The sequence below is a fragment of the Aethalodelphis obliquidens genome, unplaced genomic scaffold, assembly GCF_003676395.1.
Source record: "Aethalodelphis obliquidens isolate GAN/ISIS:26980383/991018 unplaced genomic scaffold, ASM367639v1 scaffold22, whole genome shotgun sequence".
NCBI lineage: Eukaryota > Metazoa > Chordata > Mammalia > Artiodactyla > Delphinidae > Aethalodelphis > Aethalodelphis obliquidens.
In genome coordinates, this window is record NW_020837966.1 from 26,411,199 (window position 1) to 26,433,572 (window position 22,374).

General features: G+C 47.3%; 1 protein-coding gene and 2 long non-coding RNA genes across 8 annotated transcripts in view; 2 read left to right on the forward strand and 1 right to left on the reverse strand.

The window, feature by feature from the left end:
* Positions 1-22,374, forward strand: part of ITPR1 (inositol 1,4,5-trisphosphate receptor type 1) — a 318,999-nt gene that overhangs the window by 209,660 nt on the left and 86,965 nt on the right. For 4 of the 6 annotated variants that reach the window (XM_027121453.1, XM_027121455.1, XM_027121454.1 and 1 more), the window contains 2 exons: positions 5,233-5,365; positions 7,359-7,549. The exons of 1 other annotated variant lie outside the window; for it this stretch is intronic. In XM_027121453.1, coding sequence (XP_026977254.1) covers positions 5,233-5,365; positions 7,359-7,549 — 324 coding nt within the window. Of the gene's footprint in view, positions 1-9; positions 61-5,232; positions 5,366-7,358; positions 7,550-22,374 lie in introns of all 6 variants that reach the window. One more of the 6 variants, XM_027121458.1, reaches the window with a different exon arrangement.
* On the forward strand, positions 14,644-17,398 carry LOC113628130 (uncharacterized). Its single transcript, XR_003435896.1, has 2 exons — positions 14,644-15,164; positions 17,200-17,398. It is a non-coding gene; the product is annotated as an uncharacterized LOC113628130 (long non-coding RNA).
* Positions 16,118-22,345, reverse strand: LOC113628129 (uncharacterized). The gene is made up of 2 exons (XR_003435895.1): positions 18,208-22,345; positions 16,118-17,084 (listed from the first exon to the last, which is right to left on the reverse strand). It is a non-coding gene; the product is annotated as an uncharacterized LOC113628129 (long non-coding RNA).

Here is a 22,374-nt window from a genome sequence, read left to right on the forward strand (position 1 = left end):
CCTGCTTAGCAGGAGGTTGAACCGAGTCCACCCCTGAGGCAACTGGAGGACCATAAAAGGGTACGTAGTCCTGGGTGTTGGGAGCTAATGACCACAACACTGTCCACAGCCACAGGCTGTGACTTAAAGACGGATGGTGGTGGTGGTGGTTGTCCTTGTCATAGCGTTAATTGGCTCAGGACCAATCACAGCCATTTACAGAAGTGAAACTGACTGGTGATTCTGCCCATAAACTACCTGTTCGCGCACTACACCCAGCCGGTCCCCGAATAACGACCAAGTCAGCTTTTCACATCCTCTCTTCTTCTCCTGGAGTGGCTTTTTCCTTAAGTGTAGCCTTAAAAACAAATTTTTTTTTCTATAAGTAACGGATGATCATCATGGGTAAAGTATAATAAACAAAACAAGTATAATGGAAAAAATGTTCATAATTATACTACCTAGCTATAAAAGCTGCTCTTGATTTAATATTTTCTTCTGCCCCCCTTTTTGCACACGTGAGAATGTGTGGCAACACACGCAGATACACTTTCATTGTCATTGGGGTTCTTCCAAGTGTATAACTTTTCTTCCCTGCTTTTGTCCTTTAATATATCTAAGCATTTTCTTGGATAGTCTTTGAAAGTTAACAACTGGCTAAAGTTCCACAAATTAACGAGTACTTTGTAATGTTTTCCTTTGATGAGGACCTGGACAAGTGTGTACATATGTGTATAGATTCAAAAAAGGGGAATTTCTAGGCCAAAGGGTAGATTCTTCCTTAAGGTGCTGATTGTGCATTGCTAAACCATTTCCTAGAAGGCCACGTATATCGTTAGCATGCTGACCACTGATTGCATGTTACCCATTTCTGGAAAATACCAGATATCCTGGTTTTCTGGGTGCCTATCATATGCCGATCCCTAGGCTAAGACTTTTACACGTGTTAACGCGTAAATGTTTATAAATGCTGCTGTTGACCTGCCAAGAGAGCCTTCCCCTCCATTTCACAAGTCACAGGGTTAGGAAATGGGCAGTCGTGGCGAGTACTGCCCTGAAAGTGTGTTCACCAGTGTCCTGGAGAATGTGCGTCTGAGATGAGTGGGTGCCTGGGGCACCTTTGTTCTGCTCACACGCTTTCAGTCCCTGCCTCAGTCCCAGCACATCTCGAGTCCTTTCCTATTTCTTGCGATTGTGCTTTCTCAGACTATGACCAAAGAAGCTCTTCTAGGAAGCTGGCACTCAGCCCTTCCCCACCAGCTTCCAGTGTCTCCTGCCGTTCATTGATCAAGGGCACCTTGCATTCCTGTTTTTTCCATCCTTGCCTGTCCTTCAAGAATTGTCCTGGGTCTTAGAAGTAGCCGGTAAAGGCACATAGCTGTCTCTCGTGCCCTAAGTTTGATTTGCTCCAGTGCATGAGCTTTGGAATTAGAAACCGGTTCAAGCCTGCCTTTGCCAGGCCCTCGCTGTGTGATTTGGGGCACGTGATTTAACCTCAGTTTCTCCTGCTGTAGAATGCAGGTAGTAGTCTCCATCCCTTATGGCTGTTCTCCAGAGCTGTGCCCTTGAAGCACTTCGCACAGCGGCTGGACTCTGAGAAGGGATATTAATGATCACGGTCGCCTTGCACACTGAGACACAGCAGTGATTTGACAGACAACCGGAGTAGGAAAAGGAAGGTATTTTTAAATCAAGGTGCTGCCTTAGTGCTGACTAAGGTGAGAGAGGCTCACTGCTCATGTGAGAGGGTAATCTTTCCTGAAGCACCTGATTTTTAAGCGGCTGGAACCTGGGAGCCCAAAGGTCACTTTTCCTCTCCTTTGCGATCTTAACTCTTAGTGCTGTGTTCAACGCTCTATGTTCCCACACAGTTCATTAGCCACGAGTTTCATTGACGGAATGAAACGCGTTTGAACGGACTTGCAAGGCAGGAGTTTGTTTTCTTGACTCCGCATCACTGACCTGCCTTTTTCACCATTTTCACCTGACACTTAACTGCACATGAAACCCTTTGCCTTTGTCTTTTCTCAGTCGTAGGTAATCATGTGTGTGGAATGTAGAATTTTTTTTACCAGAGACAAACATCTGATATTGGTTTGCATGCTGTAGGTGTAAACTGCTGGGGAAAAACTAGTATTCTTTTTGAAGAAAAGGCTGCATGGCCAAATATGAGAGCTGGGGAAGTGATGTTTTTTGGGAAGTGACTTTTTTTTCCTTCTCTGCAATCAGCTTTCTCAGCCCAGTACGCCGTGAACAGCTTAGTGCTGTTGAGTAATTTATATCAAGATGATTAGGAAGGCTTTTCTCTGCAGATTTTAATTTTTCCTAAATTAAACCACGAGCTCAGAAAAACAGAATTTTCCTTGAACCTAAGTTTTCACACTAAGGATTTGCATCACTTTTAATAATGCTTATGCATTTTCTCTTTCTGTCCCTTCTTTTTACCTAAAATTTTCAGTCTTTATTCTTTCAGAAAGGGAATGAATCTCATCTTGTTTTTTCGTTTTTTTGTTTTTTAAAAAAAAGCAAATCCCACATGTTCTCTTTTTTCCCCTTGCCTTAAAATTTATTTTTTGTGGAGTGAAGGTGAGGCGCATGTGTGCCAAAAACCTTACAATTAAGAGGGAAAAAATTAAAAGTTTGTAGGGTGGAGCGTGTGCGTGTGTGTTTTCCATAATGCACACATTTCATGATATCCCCTTATGGGGGAAAAGGTACCATTTGATGCGTTGGTTGCTATGGTAACTGCTAGGGTTTGTCTGTGCAAGGAGAGGCAAAATGGTAATGTGAGATCCCTTTGTAACTTTAGTTGGCATCCAGGCTGCATAAATGTGAAGTTCCTGTTCCTGGAGTCCACGTGTTCCCGGACGGCATATGCTCCTTTCTCTACTTCCTGCTTCCTTGATTGCAAACTGACCTGGGTCTTGCTGATGAGACCCTCAAAACCCCGAGGAGCGGAAACTCTGAGCCACTCCAGTCCTAGGTGGAATCGTAGTGTGAAGCCTCTGGTTGAGTCTTCCCTTAAAGGAGGCATGTTTGTTGGCTGGTGACAGTCACCCTGCCTTTGACCATTCAACCCTGTGCTCTTCCAGGTTCTTGCCACAGTGGCAATGTTGGCTGTTCTCTGTGGCTGCAGCGTACAGGTCTCAGATCAGCCATTTACCTCTCAAACAGTGTTCTTGTGGTGCCCAAGAGGATCCCATAGAAAACTGGGATGGTTTCCTGCCAACTCTCCGTTCTGGGGGAGCTCAAAGTTTGTATCTTCAGAAACAAAATCAAGTAGATGCATCACTGTGTTGACAGAGGGAAATGGTATTTAGTGTACTGTTACATTCAATGTGGAGGTAGCCTTGCCTTTCCCCCTTTGCTTTCTTAGTCAGCTTTCTTGACCATTCCTTTGAAATATGTGTTTCGCTTGTGAAGTCAGCCTTTTAGACTCACCATGCCCTCCATGACTGCTTTGGAAAGTGTTGATAACGTTTGTTCTGGTGCAAAGCTATATCTTTATACCAAAATGTGGTTTCCTAAGCCATTAAAGAATATTATACTGAAAACAGCTTACTTTGAAAGTATTTTTAAAGATCACAAATAGCTTCTTCACTGAAAGTACTCTTGGAATCTTGAATTTCCTGGTGGTCGAAGTACGAAATGAGTTTCATGTCCTAGTTACAAGCATTCTCCCTTGCTTAACTACGACGAGAGACGTATTTGTGGATGGAATGGAGAGAGGAAAATTGAGATTTCTTTTCATGCCTGAACTTTCATTTAAAAATCAGGACTGCCTTCCCCCCTTCTCTCTCTCCTGTTTACCCCATCTCTCCATTTTTCCCTGGAGTCTGACCAGTAGCATGCATTTAACAAAGGAGAAAAGCCAGGCTGTGTAGCCCTGGGACCTCACATCATTTTGACAGTTGAACTAAAGGGTTTTGTGCCTTGGTCCTTCTTCCCTGGTCCTGCCTCCCCACCACCCTTAGGACACTCTTCTCCCTCCCATCTTGTTTTGCAAACACCCTCCTTGAAGTCTCCAGTCCTGTTCTTAGAGCCTCTCAACAAATCACTTTAAGCTCTACTGGCTCCTGTTACAGTGGCAGGTCTCTTCAGAAGAACTCCTGTGTCTCTTATCTTAGAGACTTGCTGTATTGCAGCACCTCTTCTCTCTGCTAGACTTCTCACTTACCTCTCAGTGATGTGCCGGAGGAACTCCAGGACTTAAGGGTCCAGGGGAAATCCATATATCCTTTAACTGGTAGAAACTTCCAGATTGGGAGGTGGTCTGGGAGTCCCTCAGCAAGACTGCACGAGGAATAGAGCTGAGAATAAATCCCACTGCTTTGTGCTGCTTTACCAATGTGCGTAGTGTTTGAGAATAAGTCAAGGTTGTGTTTTTGGTTAGGTTTTTTTGTTTTTTTTCTTTTTTGGTTGGAATCGCGGCAGTTTGTTATGTCCCCTGCCCAGGAGTCCTTTGATATTTATGTATATTTTTAAGTTTTTATCATGGAAATGTTTAAAAATATCCAAAATACATATTTTGAAGAGTTTCAAGAACCCTCATTCATAACTCAACTTCTGTGACTATCAACTCATGCCCACTCTTGTCTCATTTATACCCAGCTAGTACCCTCCTCCCATATTACTTCAAAGCAAATCCCAAATGTCACTTTGTCCATGTGGCCTATTTTTTGATTGACATATCTGATCTCTGCCAGAAATTTATTTTCTGTTGCATTATTTTTTCTTCACTATGTGGCCCATTGACTGTTTCTGTAAGAAAGGCTCACTTTCAGCTTATTGTTTTGTTTACTCTCTTACTCTGATAGGTTGAGATTTTCTTTGGACCTTGGGATGAATGCTCTGGTTGGAGTAACATTTTCATATTGCTGTGGGGAAGATGACCTGTGAATTTTTCAATTTGTCTGAATTTTATTGGCTTATCCCAAAGGGATTTTCTCTTGTTTTGTTTTGTTACTCTTAGTTACCCTCCGAGATTAATGTTCTGTCTTTATCACCGTGTGAGAGAGTACTTTCAGATATTTAATATTTTAGATTGATGCTTTTTTATGATGTGGTTTCCTGAGAAAACACTGAAGAAGTTAACTTCAGAGTTTCCAAATGCTCTTATTAATAATTTATTTTTTCACTGAGTGAGACTGAGCCAGTTATAACTGAGTACCTCTGTGTTGTTTTTTTTTAATATTAGTAGCTCAGTCATGCATTAAATTCAGAACCTGATTTCATTATCCTGTTTGAATTAAGGGTGAGGCCCTCAGGCAGATTTTGGTCAACCGTTACTATGGAAACATCAGACCTTCAGGAAGAAGAGAGAGCCTTACCAGCTTTGGCAATGGCCCGCTGTCACCAGGAGGACCCGGCAAGCCCGGGGGAGGAGGTAGGCCACGTGGGGTGCTAATTAGCTGCACGTGTGAACTGAGTGTGCCACGCAAGAGCTGCGTGTTTCTGATTAGCAGGTTGGACCTCTAACAGATGCATTTGGGTTGCAAGTGTATTATTTTAGCAGCTTGTTTTGTCTCTGGTCTACCATCAAATTGGTGTCTAAAAATGTTTCCCTGCAATTAGATATTGGCTGAGTGTTTTGCCCCTTTTTCCCATGCAGCAGCCCTCTTGGTGATACTTGAATGACTCAATGAACTTGACTTTATCGCACATGTTCTCGTGGCCATGAGGACTCATGTTTTCCCGTAAAATGAGTATGCTGTTGGCAGTGAGGAGGCGAAAGCCACCATCTATTATACACTTACTGAGCCGAAGGCTTTCCCAAGCATTTTGCCTTCTTTATCTCCTTTTCTCCTCTGAGTTACTATCTGGTAGGGACTGCTGTCATCCCTGTTGAACAGAGGAAAGGGGAGCTTATTAGTGACTGGTCTGTAATGTAAAGCTGCTTTAAATTAATTAAATCTAATTCTAATGCCCAAGCTTTGTGCCTCCCCAAAGTCTTAGGTTTCTGCAAAAAAAAAAAAAAAAACCAGTAAAGAATTGCTTAAAAACACATCCTGAAAGGAGTCCCAAAACATTGTAAGCACAATTACAGGTAAAGGCTACCAAAACGTTGAATTCAACTGTGAGCGATGGTGTTGGTTTTAAGAGGGGCCAGTAGTTCCGTGCTCAAAGCACAAATGTGAGTTGCCTGATTCCCAGGCTATGGTGATGACCCTTGAGCACTTCAGTCCTTGGTGGACTCTGCTGGTGGCACAGAAGTACTCAGTGGTTAGTAAAGTAATTCTGGCAATCTCTGGGGAGGGATCTTGGGCTTCTCGCCAAATGAAAATGTAGAGCGGATCTGCCCACAGAGCACCCCAGAGACAGACCTTAGCTTCTCATCCAAACGTTCCCAGTGATTGTCAAGCAGAAGTTCTTCCCACAACATCTCAAAACTATTTCTCTTTACTTGCCGAAGTGCAGTCATTCAACAAACATGTGAGGCTCTGGAGCGATATCAGGAGGGGGGTTTGGAAATGCATCAGAGACAGGTTCTGCTTTAAGAAGCTGTTGGAGAGAAGATGTGACAGCCAGTGTCTACCTTGTACTAGAAATGCAATAGATTGGACTCAAGGAAAGCAATGTAAAGGATGTGGCATTTGAATTGAACTCTGCAGGGAGGGACTGATAGATGATTTTCTGGGGGTTTTTTGTGTTTTTTTTTTAATCACCCCATTTCCCCATGAACATTCATATTTCGGGTTTTGCCAATAATAGTGCAAGTTCTTAAATAGGCACTTTCTCAACACGATTGGAATCTGTTCCACTAAATGGCACAGGCCTTCTCTTCCTAAGTATATGCTTCTCATCTGAAGCTCAGTGAGGAGATGAACTTTGTTTGGTTCACTCCCCTACCCCCTGCTCTCCGCTCCATGCCAAGCACTGAGTCAATATTTATTGAATGAATGAATGAAAAAAGTATGTGAAAGGGTGAGTTTTGGGGCTGCGGTGGGCTTCTTAGAAAGAGAACTGAAGTGATCATTATAGGCTATGCTTCTTGAGCGTGTTTAAGTTCTAAGAAGTGTTTAAGTTCGGTTTGTCTCTTAAACTCAGATCAGTTCTTAATAATTCTGCCCCGGGTCACTGTATTTTAATGTAAGGGAGAGTCTTGACTGGATGGCTTTAAGTCTCTTGCTTGAAATGTCTTATTCTTCCTTCATCTTACCTGCCTACATCCAAGTTCCACCTCTGTTACTTACAAGCTGCACTGGGTGTCCTTGGACAAGTGACTTAATCTCTGTGCTAATAACGAGTACCTTCCTTTGTGCTTGTTAAGATAGCATCACTAAAGTGTTGAGTGCACAAAATGTTGGTACTCGGTAAGTATGCAATAAATGTTAACTGCTCTGATTGTGGTTGATAAGAGCAATGTTCCATCTTCCTAGGGGGAGGTTCCGGGTCCAGCTCCATGAGCAGGGGGGAGATGAGCCTGGCTGAGGTTCAGTGCCATCTTGACAAGGAGGGGGCCTCCAATCTAGTCATCGACCTCATAATGAACGCATCCAGCGATCGAGTGTTCCATGAAAGCATTCTCCTGGCCATCGCCCTGCTGGAAGGAGGCAACACCACCATACAGGTAAGAAGGCAGCTTTGCTGCTCATGGGGCGTCCTTGCTGAACAGGAGGAGGATTTGTTCCGGGCACCAGGTACTGGGCGGTGCTGAGACTCCTGTACGAGAGACAGCTCATTTTTAGGGCACGAAATTGTATTGTTCTGAAAAGCGAATTCTTTTGCTATCTTGCTGTGGTCATCCTGTCCTGATTCAGACTTGGTTCTAAAACATGAGTTACATTCAAAAACTGATAAAATGCTGAGGATATGTGAAGAAAACTGGCCCAGGATTTGGAGCATAATAGATAATCCGTGAATGTTTGTTCATGAATGATTGCATGAATTATGTTTACAGCTTTTATCCAGGATCATAGAGGATCCCGTCACCTGATGACCAGAGGGGGTTTGGACTGTGTGTGCTATTTAGATTTGTTACATCTGTGGACCTTGCAGCTCTTGCAAACTATATATTTCTCTTTCTTTTAACTGAAAAGCTCAATAAAACTGAACCAGTTTGAACTAATAGGAGCTAATAGGGGAAAGCCAGGCTAGCTTAATCAAAGGTAAATAGATGACTTTTTGTTGGCTTGTTATGACGCATATTTTAAAATAATAATAGGAAGTAGAATTCTGAGTAGAAGTCCTTAAAGAAGCAATTTTAATGAATTTTAATAATATATACATAATTTTCACATGGACACGGCAGTTAAAAAGATTCCTTTAAATATTTTAAAATATTTTGGATACTCCCTTCATGCATTCTTCATTCTTTGTTGGCTCTGAATAAGGGTTTACTTAGCTGTGTGTGTGTGTGTGTATACATACACACACACACACACACACACACAGTTTGATAACAGCTCTTGATTGAGATATAATTCATATACCATAAAGTTCACCCTTATGTATATATTTGACTTGACCATATATTCTTTTTTTTTTATGCCATTAATTATTATGTTAGGTCAGCAGGTGTACACTGGGATGTTTGGTCCCCTAATTAAATGTATTATTTCTTTTTAAAAAAAATAAGTTTATTTATTTATTTTTAACTGTGTGGGGTCTTCGTTGCTGCTCATGGACCCTCTCCAGCTGCGGCGAGCGGGGGCCAGTCCTCGCCGCGGTGCGCGGGCCTCTCACCACGGTGCCCTCCCCTGTTGCAGAGCACGGGCTCCAGGCGTGCAGGCTTCAGCATTTGGAGCACACGGGCTCAGCAGCTGCGGCTCATGGGCTCCAGAGCGCAGGCTCAGCAGCCGTGGTGCACGGGCCCAGCTGCTCCACGGCATGTGGGATCCTCCCGAACCAGGACTTGAACCCGCGACCCCTGCATTGGCAGGCGGGCCCTCAACCACTGCGCCACCAGGGAAGCCCTGACCATATATTCTTGGTCTTGAATTTAATTTCAGAATCTGGATTAATGAAGTTTTGTTTCTTTCTGCAAATTTAAACAGGGCATTTCTTCTCCTGGGCCTGAGCCAGGGCACCTGGGTTTCAGCCCCACTCGCTCCTGCAGCTAGGCGCCCTGTGCCCTCCCCACCCATGGCAACTGCGGTGGCCCTGTCTCCTCGGCCTCCAGCCCAAGTACCCCAACACACACTTCTGACGTTCTTATGTGCGCTGCCCTCAGTTGAGATTTGTGCCGGTGGGAGAGTCCGCTGCACGACTGAACTGTCACACGGGCACCTGTGACCTGTAACATGTGGGCTGCCGTTTGATTTTGTCCCGCGTGAGTCTGACCATGCGTGTGCACGTGGATGGGTCCTGCAGGTCCTCTGTTCACGAGGATTCGCTCGCCCACTGCCGTGGTCCTGCTGTCTGGGTATGTGCGCTGTCATGGAAGCAGGGCTGAAACTCTCCTGGTCTCTGAACCATGTGATTCCCAGGGACTAGATCAGTCAAACTAAACATTAATTGAGCACTTGCTGTGTACACTACACTGAACTAGGGACTTCAGGGCAGTGGTTTCCAGACACTGGGGCCGGTCGGTCTATGAGAATTTTCTCCCGGCACAGCCAAGTGTGGAAACCAGGGTGATGTGGTCAGTGTTTCATAAACCAAATGTATCAGTTTGAAGGACCATCTGACCATTTTATTCTGAGGTTATAGCCTGTCCAATTTTTTTTTTTTTTAAATTTCTGATATCTTTTCTTGAATGAAGTGGTGTTGATAGTGGTTGGGGTTTTTTCCCTACTGGCCAAATAAGTTGGAAACCTTAGGTTATTCCTTCCCCTCCTCAATTTAAAAAAAAAAAAAAAAAGTTGCTAATTTGCTAATCCCAGTCTTCAAGAAATTAAAAATGAAGCAAGGGTATAAGACTTAGTATACATGCACATAGGAAGCTGTGTCTCAAGAATGATTGTAGTGCCATCCAAGAGGTAGGAAGGATACTGCGGACCCCCCAAGGGAGAAGTAACGGCAGCCACGCGAAGAGCCAGTGGAAGGTTTTTTGATGACATGGGTTTTGAAGGATGGGTGTGGGTCAGAAAGTTGTGCACAGAGCTGGGGGGTGGGGAGGCTGGACCATGCCGCAGGGCAAGAAGGCCCAGAGGCACAAGAGTGGAAGGCGTGCTCACAGGGCAGGATGTTTTCTAGGAGGGGCATAGGAGGCCTTTTGGGGTGTTGGAAACGATGGGCTACGTGTTGGTAGTTACGTGGGTATAAATCTGTTTCAATCTCTGGGAGCCATACAGTTAGAATTGGTGTGCTTTACTCTACAAAAGCTATACTTCAATAAAGGAGGAAAAGTATCCTGAGCCTGGTGGGGACAGGACGTCATGAATGGAGACTCTCCAACGCTCGCTCCCTCCTCAAGGCTGGTGCCTTGGACCCATTTATAGTTAATGCATGTTGGCCAAAGTGTCACCCGATTGGATGCCGGATGCCAGAAGCCAGAAGGTCAGAGGGCCCCCCACTTGGCCCCGGGAGGCTTTACCGAGTCTGGATGACTGGACACAAGAAGACACCGTTAATTAAGGAATAATGAAGCCCGGGGAGGGCTCGAGGAGACTGAGGGCTGCCGGCGCTGAGCCTGGCTGGCACGACGCAGTCTGAGTTTCTGGCGAGATGCTGTGTTTTTCACAGTGTACCCCTGATGGTGATGGCAAGGCACACAGAAGCTGTTTTTCCTTCAAGTTCTTTATCTTGTAAAGTAATTACGAATATTAGTTTCATGTTTTCACACATTTATTACTCATATGCTCAGGCTCCAGATGAAATGCCTCGGTGGAGCTCCAGGCCCAGCCTCTCGGCGAGCGGAGCTGCTGTCTGTTGGAAGAGCCAGTGTGCTCACGGCTGGGTGGGCCTGGATAGGGTGGCCTGTGAGCCCCCTGCCAGCTTGGGAGGGCACAGCAGGGAGCGTGTGCTGGCTCTGCCCGTGCCCCATCTCTCTCTCCTCCTGTGATTTCAGGGGTTGCTGGGAGGATTTCACCCACTGCCTCGTTAAAACCCTGCGGTTCCAGGAAAATTCATTCTAGCCTGCAGCTGACTTGGCCCTGAGCTCCTCTTTCTCCAGAGAAAATGATGTGGAATTCAAGTTGTCTGGGGCCACCTAAGCACAGACACCCTGCAGTCCCAGGGGGAGTGTGATTCAGTTTTGTTTTGCTTTAGAGAAGCCGGTTCAGAGTACTAAAAGAGCAGCTGGGAAGTTAGCGTGAGTCGGGTGAAGGCTGCAGTTGTGACTGCTAATGGTCGCCGAAGGCTGTCGGCCATTACAGGCGGGGTGGGTCCCAGCTGGAGCGCACTGCCCGCCGTCCTTCCTGTTCACCGTGATGTGTCCCAGTCCCAGGAAGGGAATCCAGGTGGGCTCCCCTGGACTCCTGTTTCTCAGGGACAGGTGGTAGAAAAGGCAGTTGCTGTGGGGCATGCAGCACTGCACAGTTCCAGGGCTGTGTGCTGGTTCTCCAAGGAGACAGCTGCAGAAGAGCCCTTAGCTTTACTAGCGCCTCCTCCCAAGATGTGCAGCAGGCTTCACGTGGAGGGGAAGGGGAGTGAGACATACTTTCCAACCCAGTTTTGTGTGGGATTCGGGAAGTCATCCCTGGGTTTCTGTTCCTGTGTGTATCTATCATGAGACATACATGCGTGTGGACTCCTGGGTTCCTTACCTCTTTGAATCAGGACTTTTTAGAGATTATTAGATGTTTTTCCAGAAATACTCAGAATCCAGTAGTGATGGCTGGCTGGCTCTATTTCTGAAGTCTTTCTTCCCTGGCTTGTGAAAATAATTATTTAAAGTACGGTGATTGCATAGTCTGTGGGACGTCCATGCAACAGCATCCTACTCAACAATAAAAGGGAATGAACTATTGATAAATGCGATGACGTGGCTGCACCTCAGAGGCATTACGCTGAGTGAAAGAAGCCAGTTTCAGAAAGCGATGCCCTGGGTGCTTCTGTTTATATGACATTCTCAAAGGACAAGGCTGTAGGGATGGAGAACAGATCAGTGTTTTCCAGCATAGGGCTGAGGGGAGAATCCGACCATAAGGGAATAGCACAAAGGAGTTTTTTGGGTGATGCCACTGTTGTGTGTCCTGCTTTGGACACACAAATCTATACATGTGTGAACATTTGTAGAACTGCGCACCAAAAAGTCAGTTTTACTGTATGATCATTAAAAAATGAAAGTAAAAACCGTAATGATGATGACGATAACCAGCATTTATTAAGGGCTTATTGTGGACCAGGAACTATGCTTACGGGTTTCTCACGTATCATCTCATTTAATTCTTACAGTCTCCCTAAGAGGTAGGTGCCATGATTATCTCATTTTTCAGATGAGACTAAAGCCCAGAATAGTTACGGAACTCGCCCCTCATCATACAAGCAGTAAGTAGTTCTGCTGTGTGTGATCCTGGCTGGGGCTGCAGTCATCAGGGCCTTGATTGGGCTGGGACGGCCAAGATGGCCACTTGTATGGCTGTAGCACTGGTGCTAGCTCCCAGCTGGCTGCTGAGCGGGGACTGTGCCCTTGATTCTCCTCCATGTGGCTTCTCTGTGTGGTCTGGGCTTCTTAGAGCGTGGTGGCTAGGTTCTGAGAAGCAGTGTTTTGGGGAGTAGGATGTGGGAGCTACCAGTCGTTTTAAGGCCTGGGCTTGGAATCCATGGTACAACACTTCTGCCATGTTCTACCGGTCAAAGCCAGTCGTGAGACCGGCTCGACTCCAGAGGGAGGGGAGAGGAGTGGCACCTCTTGCTGTGGGTAGAGCTTGTGCACTAAGGAGAGAGGGAGGCTGGCTCCCCCACACCCTTGTTATCATTGATTGAGCACCTGCCATGGGTCGGTCAAGCCCCTGAGTTAGGCAAGAAAGGGAGACACTATTGTCTGCAATGGAGGAGCTCAGTTCTCTCTGGAAGTTCAATCCCATTTTTGCAAAAGTGTCAACTCCTGTCCTTCCCCTTCTGATGGTGTGTGAAAATTCACCCTTGTACTGAGGGTAAGGTCACTGGGGACCAGAGTTCTTCAGAAGTTCTAAACTTCATTATCCAGACCTCAGAGGGATTCCATTTGTAGCAGTCCAAAACTAAGGACCTACAATGCTCACTAGGAACCCTCACATGGAGAATTGACCTTACTCTGAAACCTTGTAATCTGTCACACCATCACTTAAGCCCTGAAATGCCTGGAAACTGAATTGGGATAGTTCCTGGCCTGGCATAGTGGACTCCAAGTCTTCCCATACCTTCTGTCCCTGCCCTGGCTTCTCTGATGGTAACAATGTCTGAAGATAGATACTGCCTCCAAAACTTCTCCTACCTGGGTGCTGTCAGAGTGGCTCAGGCTTCATGGTGAACCCTCTGCTTATAGGAGCAAGGAGATGGTACCACTACCCTGGAGTTCTCCAGGAATGGGTGACATCGTTGAGCCATGGGACCGAGCTTCTCTTTAAGAGTAACTCCTTCTTTTACATGTAGCTGTCCAGTTTTCCCAGCACCACTTTTTGAAGAGTCTGTCTTCTCCATTGTATGTTCTTGCCTCCTTTGTTGTAAATTAGGTGCCCATATGTGTGTGGGTTTATCTCTGGGCATTCTATCCTGTACCATTGATCAATATTTCTGTTTCTGTGCCAGTACCATACTGTCTTGATTACTGTAGCTTTGTGGTATAGTTTGAAGTCAGGGAACCTGATTCCTCTAACTCCGTTTTTATTTTTCAAGATTGCTTTGGCTATTCGGCATCTTTTCTGTTTCCATATGAATTGTAAAATTTTTTGTTCTAATTCTGTGAAGAATGCCATTGGTAGTTTGATAGGGATTGCATGGAACCAACCTAAATGTCCATCGACAGATGAATGGATAAAGAAGATGTGGCACATGTATACAATGGAATGTTACTCAGCCATAAAAAGAAATGAAATTGAGTTATTTTTAGTGAGGTGGATGGACCTAGAGTCTGTCATACAGAGTGAAATAAGTCAGAAAGAGAAAAACAAATACCGTATGCTAATGCATATGTAGGAAATCTAAAAAAAAAAAAATTGGTACCGAGGAACCTAGTTGCAGGGCAGGAATAAAGAGGTAGACGAAGAGAATGGACTTGATCACATGGGGTGGGAGGGCGAAGCTGGGGCGAAGTGAGAGTAGCATGGACATATACACACTACCGAATGTAAAATAGTTGGCTGGTGGGAAGCAGCCGCATTGCACGGGGAGATCAGCTCGGTGCTTCGCGATGACCTAGGGAGGACGGGAGGGAGGCTCAAGAGGAAGGGGATATGGGAACATGTGGCATAGGGCTGATTCTCTTTCTTGTGCAACAGTAACTAACACAGTATTGTGAAGCAATTATACTCCAGTAAAGATCTATTAAAAAAAAAAAAAAAGAGTAACTCCTGCTTTCTCTCTGCCCTCTCTCATGCCACCCACTTCCTGCCAGCCCCCAGAAGAAGTCTTTCCGCTTGATGTTTTGTAGCAAGTGGGAAACTATCAAATAAGCATTTGCTTCTGAATTAATTTTTGGCAACGCAGGGCTCAGTGAGCCTCATGCCACTTGCATATCCGTCCTTCGCGTCCTTGCCAACTTCTGTGTTTCTTCCTCCTGACATGTCCCCACCAGCACCCGGGGGAGGTTCTTCCACTTCCTCTTCGCTTCAGGAGGACAGAGACTGCTCTCACCTGGGGGAAGGGGAGGAGTAGAATGTATCTTTGAACATACCCAGTGTTAGGTTTCTTTTTTAAGCACATACAGATGTTTGGGGCTGTACGTGCTGTCACGACCATAGAGAACCTCACAGCAAACGCAGGGAAAAGATCGAAAAAGAACATTTTTTGTGGATTAATTGCTTCCGGTTGCAGAAGCCCAGTGAGTTGTATGTATCAAATGGCTGCCCACGGCTCTTCCCATGCCAAGTCTAGCCTACAGACACACCCAGAAAGGATTTTCTTTTCCGCACGTACACAGCTCGAGTTGGAAAAAGTGAGAAGTGCTCTGTCAGGAAGCTGGCTGCGGATTCAGCTGAGAGAGAGAGAGGTCCCTCGTCCAGGGGCCTTTCCCTTGCCACACACTTATTTTTTGTGGTTGGCTTAAGACAGCAGCCCAAGAGCCAGTATTCGATAGGACATCTCCCACCCCTTCCAGAAGAAGTCGCCGCAAGAAGGCACTGAGCGGGGAGCACGCTGGACTGGAGGCCACCCCGACCCCAGTGAGCGGAGATGGGGGGCAGGAAGGGCGCTTTGCTTTGCCTTGGCGGGAGGTGGGAGGCCAGCTGGTGAGGCAGATCAGCCTTGGTTCGACAGGACAGCTACCCCGAGGCGGAGGACGAGGAGACTGGTGTGCAAGCGAGTTACGTAAAAGGGTGTTGTGTTTGGCAGCCAAGTCAGAAATGAGTCACTCGGGAGCGGTGTTTTCTGACCTCGGGTTTTATCCATGTGGGAGAAGAGCACGGCCAGCAGTGGAGTCAGGAGACTGCTTTCTCCCCAGCCTGGGGGGTGTGGGAGCTGTTGCCATGACAATAAGAGGAAGGGTGGTGGCCCCGCCCCCTGTGCCCTTTGGCTGAAGCCACCAGGGGTCTGGACGACGAAGCCGCCCGGCTTGGTTCAGGGAGGAGGGCTGCAGGCGCTGCCAGTTGGCCCTCCTTGGAGAACGGGTAGCGTGGGGTCAGGGACTTCGGGGGACACTGCCCAGAAGGGCAGGCGTGGCAGGGGAGGGAGCTTGGCCTCTAGAGTGGAAGCACCTGGGCTACAATTCCGGCCCTGCCCCTGCCATCGGGGTGACCTTGGACTTTCTCAGGATGCTCTGAAAGTCAGTTTTCTCATCTGTAAACCACGAGTTAGGAAGCCTGAGTCCCTTCCTTATGCAGTTATTGAGAGGATGAAACAGGGCCACATGGAGGAGGGGGGGTACAGGGCGTGGCTGCAGGAATGAGCTGCTGCCCTGGGGCTGGTTTGATGGAGGGACGAAGGCCTCCAGCCCTGCCTCTCACCTCCCACCCCAGGGCTCAGGGAAGGTCCTTGACCCCCCAGGCCAGCTCCTGCCTGGGGAGCAGGACGGTGTCCATCCCCACCTCACAGGGCTCCTGGGATGGTCGGACAGGGTGATTCACCGAAAGTGCCTCACTCGGTGCCCAGGTCACAGAAGGATCTCGAAACGAGGTGGTGATTTTTTGTGTTAACACAGTCTTTATTATTTAAAAATGAGCTTTGTTTTCTTCAATTTGTTCTCCGTCAAAAATCCAACTTCTGATAATTTGCTTCTGTCTAGTGGTTGATGATCCAGTGGGCCTGGGGGGTGTGCTGTCGTATGTTGTTTTCACACACTGTTCACCTAAGTCCCTCTCACTCTTTCTGTATTTGAGCTAACATCGGAGGTCCAGGAGGGTGGGAGGCTTCATTGCTTCGGGTACTGGTTTTTTACGCTGCCGGACATTCTGGGCAAAGCAGAAAGCAACAGGCAGTCCAGTTACCTGCTCCCTGACCCAGGACTTTTTCTTTCCTTCTGTGTATTATTATTTTTATTCTTACTTTTTGGTCTAAGTCATCCTTGGACATAGGCCCTTCCTCTCCATCCCCAGGAAACTGGTGTGTCACTGAACAAGAGTCTTTTAGGATTATGGGTCTAGACCAAGGTTTTGCAGTGAAGACTCAAAATCCAAATGTAGTTCCCATTGTTGGGAATATAAGACTTGAATGAACGCCCCCAGCTGTCCAAGTGTTGTGGGCCCTGGATGATGCACGGACCTACTGCAGTTGAGGACAGAACATGACTGCAAAGATGGTCAGCGTGTTCTTTGTCACTTGCGTTTGAGAAGCACAGTCCTGTTGCGGTGGTCCGAGGGGAAGATGTGCCCACCAGCTCGTGCCTGTAGAGGAACTGGAGACCCAATGTTACTTTTCTTCTTTCCTGCGTAGCAAAGCCAACACCGTAGGCAGAAGTGGACGGTTCCATACATGTGCTCTTCTGGCCTTCCCTAACAGGAATGCGGTCGTTAGGGAGTTGGGGGGAGATCTTTGGATACAAAGTGTTCATCTTCTTGCTTCCTAGAAAACCCATAAGCAGGAATTAGTTTCTAAGAAGAGATATCTTCAGAGGAAACCTCGGGTTTTCCATGATCTCCAAAATTTGACTGAGGAACAAAAAAAAACGTCAGAGAAGACTGGAAAATTGTTGTCACTGTGCCTTCATTGTATCCTATTAAATCCACAAGTCTAAATGGTCCTTCTTTCTTTCTCTTCCTTCAGCTCTAGCAAGAGGTCCGTGTTCTTCCTAACTTTCCTTAGTGACTTCTGAGGATGGAGTGCCTCTTATGAACTTCTAAGCTGACCCCAGATTCTCCTCTGTTGGCTTATGATACCTTGGTCCAGGGATTGGCAAACTGTGGCCAGTGGGTCGAATCCAGCCCGACGCCTGCTTTTGTAAATAAAGTTTTACTGGAACACAGCCAGCCTTACAATAACCTTTAGTGTTGCCTTTGGCTGTTCTCACGCTGCTGGGGCAGAGCTGAGGGGTTGTACCGCAGACCGAACGGCCGGCAAATCCTAGAATATTTACCATTTGGACCTTTATGGAAAACCTCTGCCAGCCCCTGTGTTTGTTGAATCTTTGCTGTCGAGATAGGCAGCTGCTTAAGGAAAAGAACCGAGTCTTAATCCCTGTGTTCTGTCGTCTTCACCCCCGGTAGAGAGCAGTGATAGGTTTGTGGTAGATATTCACCAGATGACTAATACCCTAAGTCCCCTGAGAGTCTGGCCACTTACTCCGCTTATAAATGGAAATTCAGGGAGCGAGAGGCCTCTACTTTTTCTTTCCTTTCTCGATTGGAGGGCTGATCTCCCCTTTCCCTTTACTGCCTCTGCGGGAATGTATTCCATCGCCCTGCTTAGCACTTTTTAACGCAGATTTGGAAGGCAGCCTCGGGCAGCTCCTTCCCGAGGGGATCTGTATACACGGCTCAGGAGTCCAGAGTTTTCATCTGGAAGCCCTGTCTGACCGTCCACCCCAGGGTGCCACACTTTACGTCAGTCACTTCCTGATGGCCTGACGCTGTGCTATTTCTGTGCTTCCTCTGGAGGTTTTCCTCGTTGTGAACAAGGGACTCCTTGGCACACATACAGTTCACCTTCAAATATGTGAGATGCTGGCGCCTGGTCTCCAGCCTATTTGTCGTCTTTTTCTCCAAGCTCCCTGGGTGACCTCACCCATCCCCATGGTTCCCAGCTACCATTTATGCCAACAGCTCCTGGCCCTACCTCTGTGATCATCTCCAGATTTCTGCGCAGATCCCTGTTGGGCATCTCCACCTGCGTTAACTCTCAGTTCACGCCACCCCAGGCGTGCCCATCACCTCCAGTCCTCCACCGCATTGGCCTTCTTGTGTTCTGTATCTAGGTCAGTGGACTTCCCACCGCCACCTGTGCAGTCACCCGAGCTGGAAACCTTGATGTCATCAACTCCTCCCTCTTGATTTTCATCAGGAACTCATTCTGCGTCTCCTCTACCTCCCAGTATTCTAATAGTCAGGACTTAGTTCAGACTTGTAATGAGCCAGACAGTTGACACCTGGAGGCTACATGACATGCCCAAAGTGACCCGGCTGGGGCTGGGGGAGCTGGGGTTGGAAACGAGGCACTCTGGCTTCAGAATTCCTGCCCCTGACAAGCATCCTATACCATCTGCCAGAACGGGCCATCTGAGTTCTGAGCCTGAGACGGGCTCTTCAAGGCCTCCCTGCCTCCGGACATTTCTCTCTTCCATACTGCTGTCAGTGATGCCCACCCCGCCCCGCCAGATGAAGGCCGGACCACCTCATTCCTTGTCCTAACAGCCTTCCGCGGAAGATCAAATCCACTGCCCTGTTGCTGCGATCCACTGGTGCCCACGTGCCTGGCCCTGCCTGGGTTCCCACGCTCACCCCCGCGTTCATTGTCCTGTGGCTGCAACCTGCTCGTTTGCCCGGCCCTGGCCGTGTACTCAGATGCCTCTGCTCCGTGTGGGACGTGCCGCTTTCCCTTTGCCTGGCACGCTCCCTGAGCTCTGTTTAAATTGCCTCCTGCTCTGGAAACTTGTTGATCCCCTGAGGCAGAAGTAGTGGTCTCTTTGTCTGGGCAGTTCATTTACTCAGCAGTCACCACTCCTGAAATGGAGGCTCATTGTAAGACCCGAGGAGGCAGAGATCAAGTCTCACCCCCAGGCTCCCCAGAGAAGTCTCTGCATGTGTTGGATGAAGGGAAGTCAATCTGTACGTAGCAAATACACGTAGAGAATCCTGCTCCGTAGGGCTCCTCTGGGGATTAAATGAGATAATATATGGAAAGCACACAGCAGCTCAGAATGGTGCCTAATACGCAGTCATTGCTCACAGTTTCTTTTTGGTTTTATGTCTTCCTCTCCTCCCCCCACCCAAGAGTGTAATTTCTCCCAGGGTCAAGCCTCAGTCTTACTTCCCAGCACCTGGACCATGGTGGGTGCTCAATAAATGTTCCCTGAATGAATCAAAGTCTGGACCGTATGTCGCCACCATGTTACGTTCGTCATCTTGTTCTTTTCCCAATATAAACATGAGGATGTGAAATGTGTTGTGAACGGTTATCACAATTTTAAAGAGGCACTTTCTTTAGGTGAGAGAAGGAGTTAAGTTTATCAGAACCCAAGGGAAATATATAAAGTCAATTTGGAGAAATCTCCTTGTGATGCCAGAGATTCTCGATGGAGCTCTTCCTTCTCCTTTTCTTCTTTATAGTAACTGTAGTTGGTGGTAATAATAATGAGTACCAAAGTCTGAACGCTCACGTGCCAGGAGCGAGGCTTGGTTTCTCTGCACGATCTCATTTACTCTGCGTGGTGGTCCTGTGTGGGCAGGTACCGCCTGGACCCCTTTCTGCTCAGCAGGAAATAGAGGATCTGAGAGGTCAAGTTGCTTGCTTAGTGTCACAGAGCTAGCTGGTAGTTGTATCAGGGTTTGTTTCAACCCCACGTTCCCCAGGGAAGTCTCTGCATGTGTTGGGTAAAGGTAACTCGATCTCTACGTAATGAATAAATACAGAGAAGAGCCTGAGCTCTCAGCCCCTCTGCAGAATGTGTGGCTTCTCTCTCTTTGTTCTTCTTTTTGTTAGTGGGCTCATTGTGGAGGGCAGTCTGCCTTCCAGAGAAGTCCTGAGATGGCTTGTGTGTCTTTGCTTTGGTTACATCACCGGCCTGTGCATGATGGAGAAGAGAAGCACGAAAGACTTTACCTTTCAGGCTGGGCATCTCATTTGCCAAATAAAAGTTATATGTGCCACACATGCTGCTTCCCCTCTAGCGGGTTCCAGGGTCTCAGGTCCATGAAAGTTAATGGGAAGGAAGGTCTCTTGCATAACTTCCTCTCCGTGGAGACAGAGGGCAGCTCATTGAATTAGGGCTCCTAAGAAAAGTTAGATTATATTGCCAGAAGTTTTGATTTTCACTTGCATCTAAAGGAGCATATGTACTTCGGTTAATGTGAGGCTTATTAGAGCTCATCTTTTGCCCATTTTGCATGAAGAAGCTCCATGCACTGGATTCTCCCCATATTCGAGTCTTGGGCAGGTTGAAGAATGTTTGTGTTGCAGAAGGAAAAGGAAAGGACTTGTTGCCTTTATAAAGTGCCCGTTGCAGGGCAGGCACAGCGCATGGTGCTGCTGTGTACTTGATCTGGGCGAGGTGGGATAACCCCAATTCTGGATAAGAAAACTGAGTCCCAAAAGATCGAGGGAGGTCTTACGCAAAGTCACCCAGTTCGCAGAGCTGAGATTCGGTACCCGGGTCTATCTCCCTCAAAAACCTCTTGACTTTCTACCGTGCTGGACAGCCTTGAAGTTGCATGGGTCCAATGCCAGGGAGTTAATCAGTGCCCTACATCCACTGTGGTGGCTTTGCATCTTCCTCGTCACTGTTGGGAGCGGGTAGGCAGCGCTAGTTATTTGATCTGAGAAGCAAGTGGTCACTGCTTGGTCATGCAGTGAATTCTCTAAGTCAACTTAGGAACCACACGATGGAAGCACACCCAGTTTTATAATAAGGTATGAGTTTTTCTGTAGTTGCCACTGGTGTCCTTTCTCTGGTCAGAGGTGAACTTGTCCCTAACACAGGAGAGGCTCGTGCTTGGTTACGTTTCTCTTAGTTTTCTGGAATCCATGTTGGGGGGGAGTGGAGGGGCAGGAGAGTGAAAGCTGGGGTGCATTGCAGATGGCTGCGGCAAACCCCTCTACCGTTCGCAGTTAGTGGCTGCATGTGTGAGTCGTATGCCTGTCTTATATTTACAAGAGGAAATATCCCGTTTAATTTTCTTTTCGCACCAAGAGCCCAAGTGTTCAGAGAACATGGTGTTTTAACACTCCCTCGGTTATCAGCTGCGGAGCGGAGGTTGTATATTGTCACATACAGTTTTCTGAGTGTATTTCTACATTGTTACCTGGCAACATTGCCACGTCGGGACAGGAAGATGTATTGGTTCCTACCAGATCTGCGCTGTTTATATTATAGAAGGTCGATGGTGTTTTCGTCACAGGAATTTAGAAGAGGAGAAGGCTTGGGCTAACACGGCTTAGTTGAGAGATGAGCTGATGTGCTGACCTAGGACCAGGGGTTCAGTGGGGGATGGTGGCTCTTGCCCTGCCTGGATGGACGCCTTGTTGTGTTGTTGACCACCTCCCAGTTCTGATGAGAAGGGAAATCCCATGGTAGGGATGATAACCACAGCATCCCTTATTGGGGTCACCCTCTGAGCTGCTTATATCCCTATGGGGTCTTCTGTTTAGCGGATAGGCTGCGTTAAAGGCCCTGTGGTTCAGAATTTGCGTGCCTAGTGGGGCCTCGGGCCATCATAGCACCCATGCCCTGTGTGATTAACCCCATCCCTTGAAGAGATTTGTGTTCAAAACCCTTGCATCATGGGTTTGAAAGTCCTCTCGGTTGAAACCACACGTTCAAAGACTCAGAAAATGCTTACTGAGACCAAGGGCATTGAATTCTGCAGCACCTGTAACATTTCTTGAAAAATGCTTGAGAGAGAAAAGTTCCCATGGTAACAGTTTTTTGAAAGAATCTTGTGGCATCACTAGGTTAGACAAGATAGCAGAGTAATGGGGGTTCAGCAGCACAGCTTGTAAGCACACGCTCCTTTAAAGCTACTTCCCGGTGAAGATGTCAGAACCAGAGTCTGTCCAGGAACCCCGGCAGCGCTGGAGACTCTGACCGGGTTGGGATAGATCTCAGGGCCTACCGTTGGTGTTTCCCTCTGCACTTCTCACCTCTCTTGGCCTCCCGAAGGAGGAGGCCTATTTTTTTTTTTTTTTTTTTTTTTTTTTTGCGGTACACGGGCCTCTCACTGTTGTGGCCTCTCCCGTTGCGGAGCACAGGCTCCGGACACGCAGGCTCAGTGGCCACGGCTCACGGGC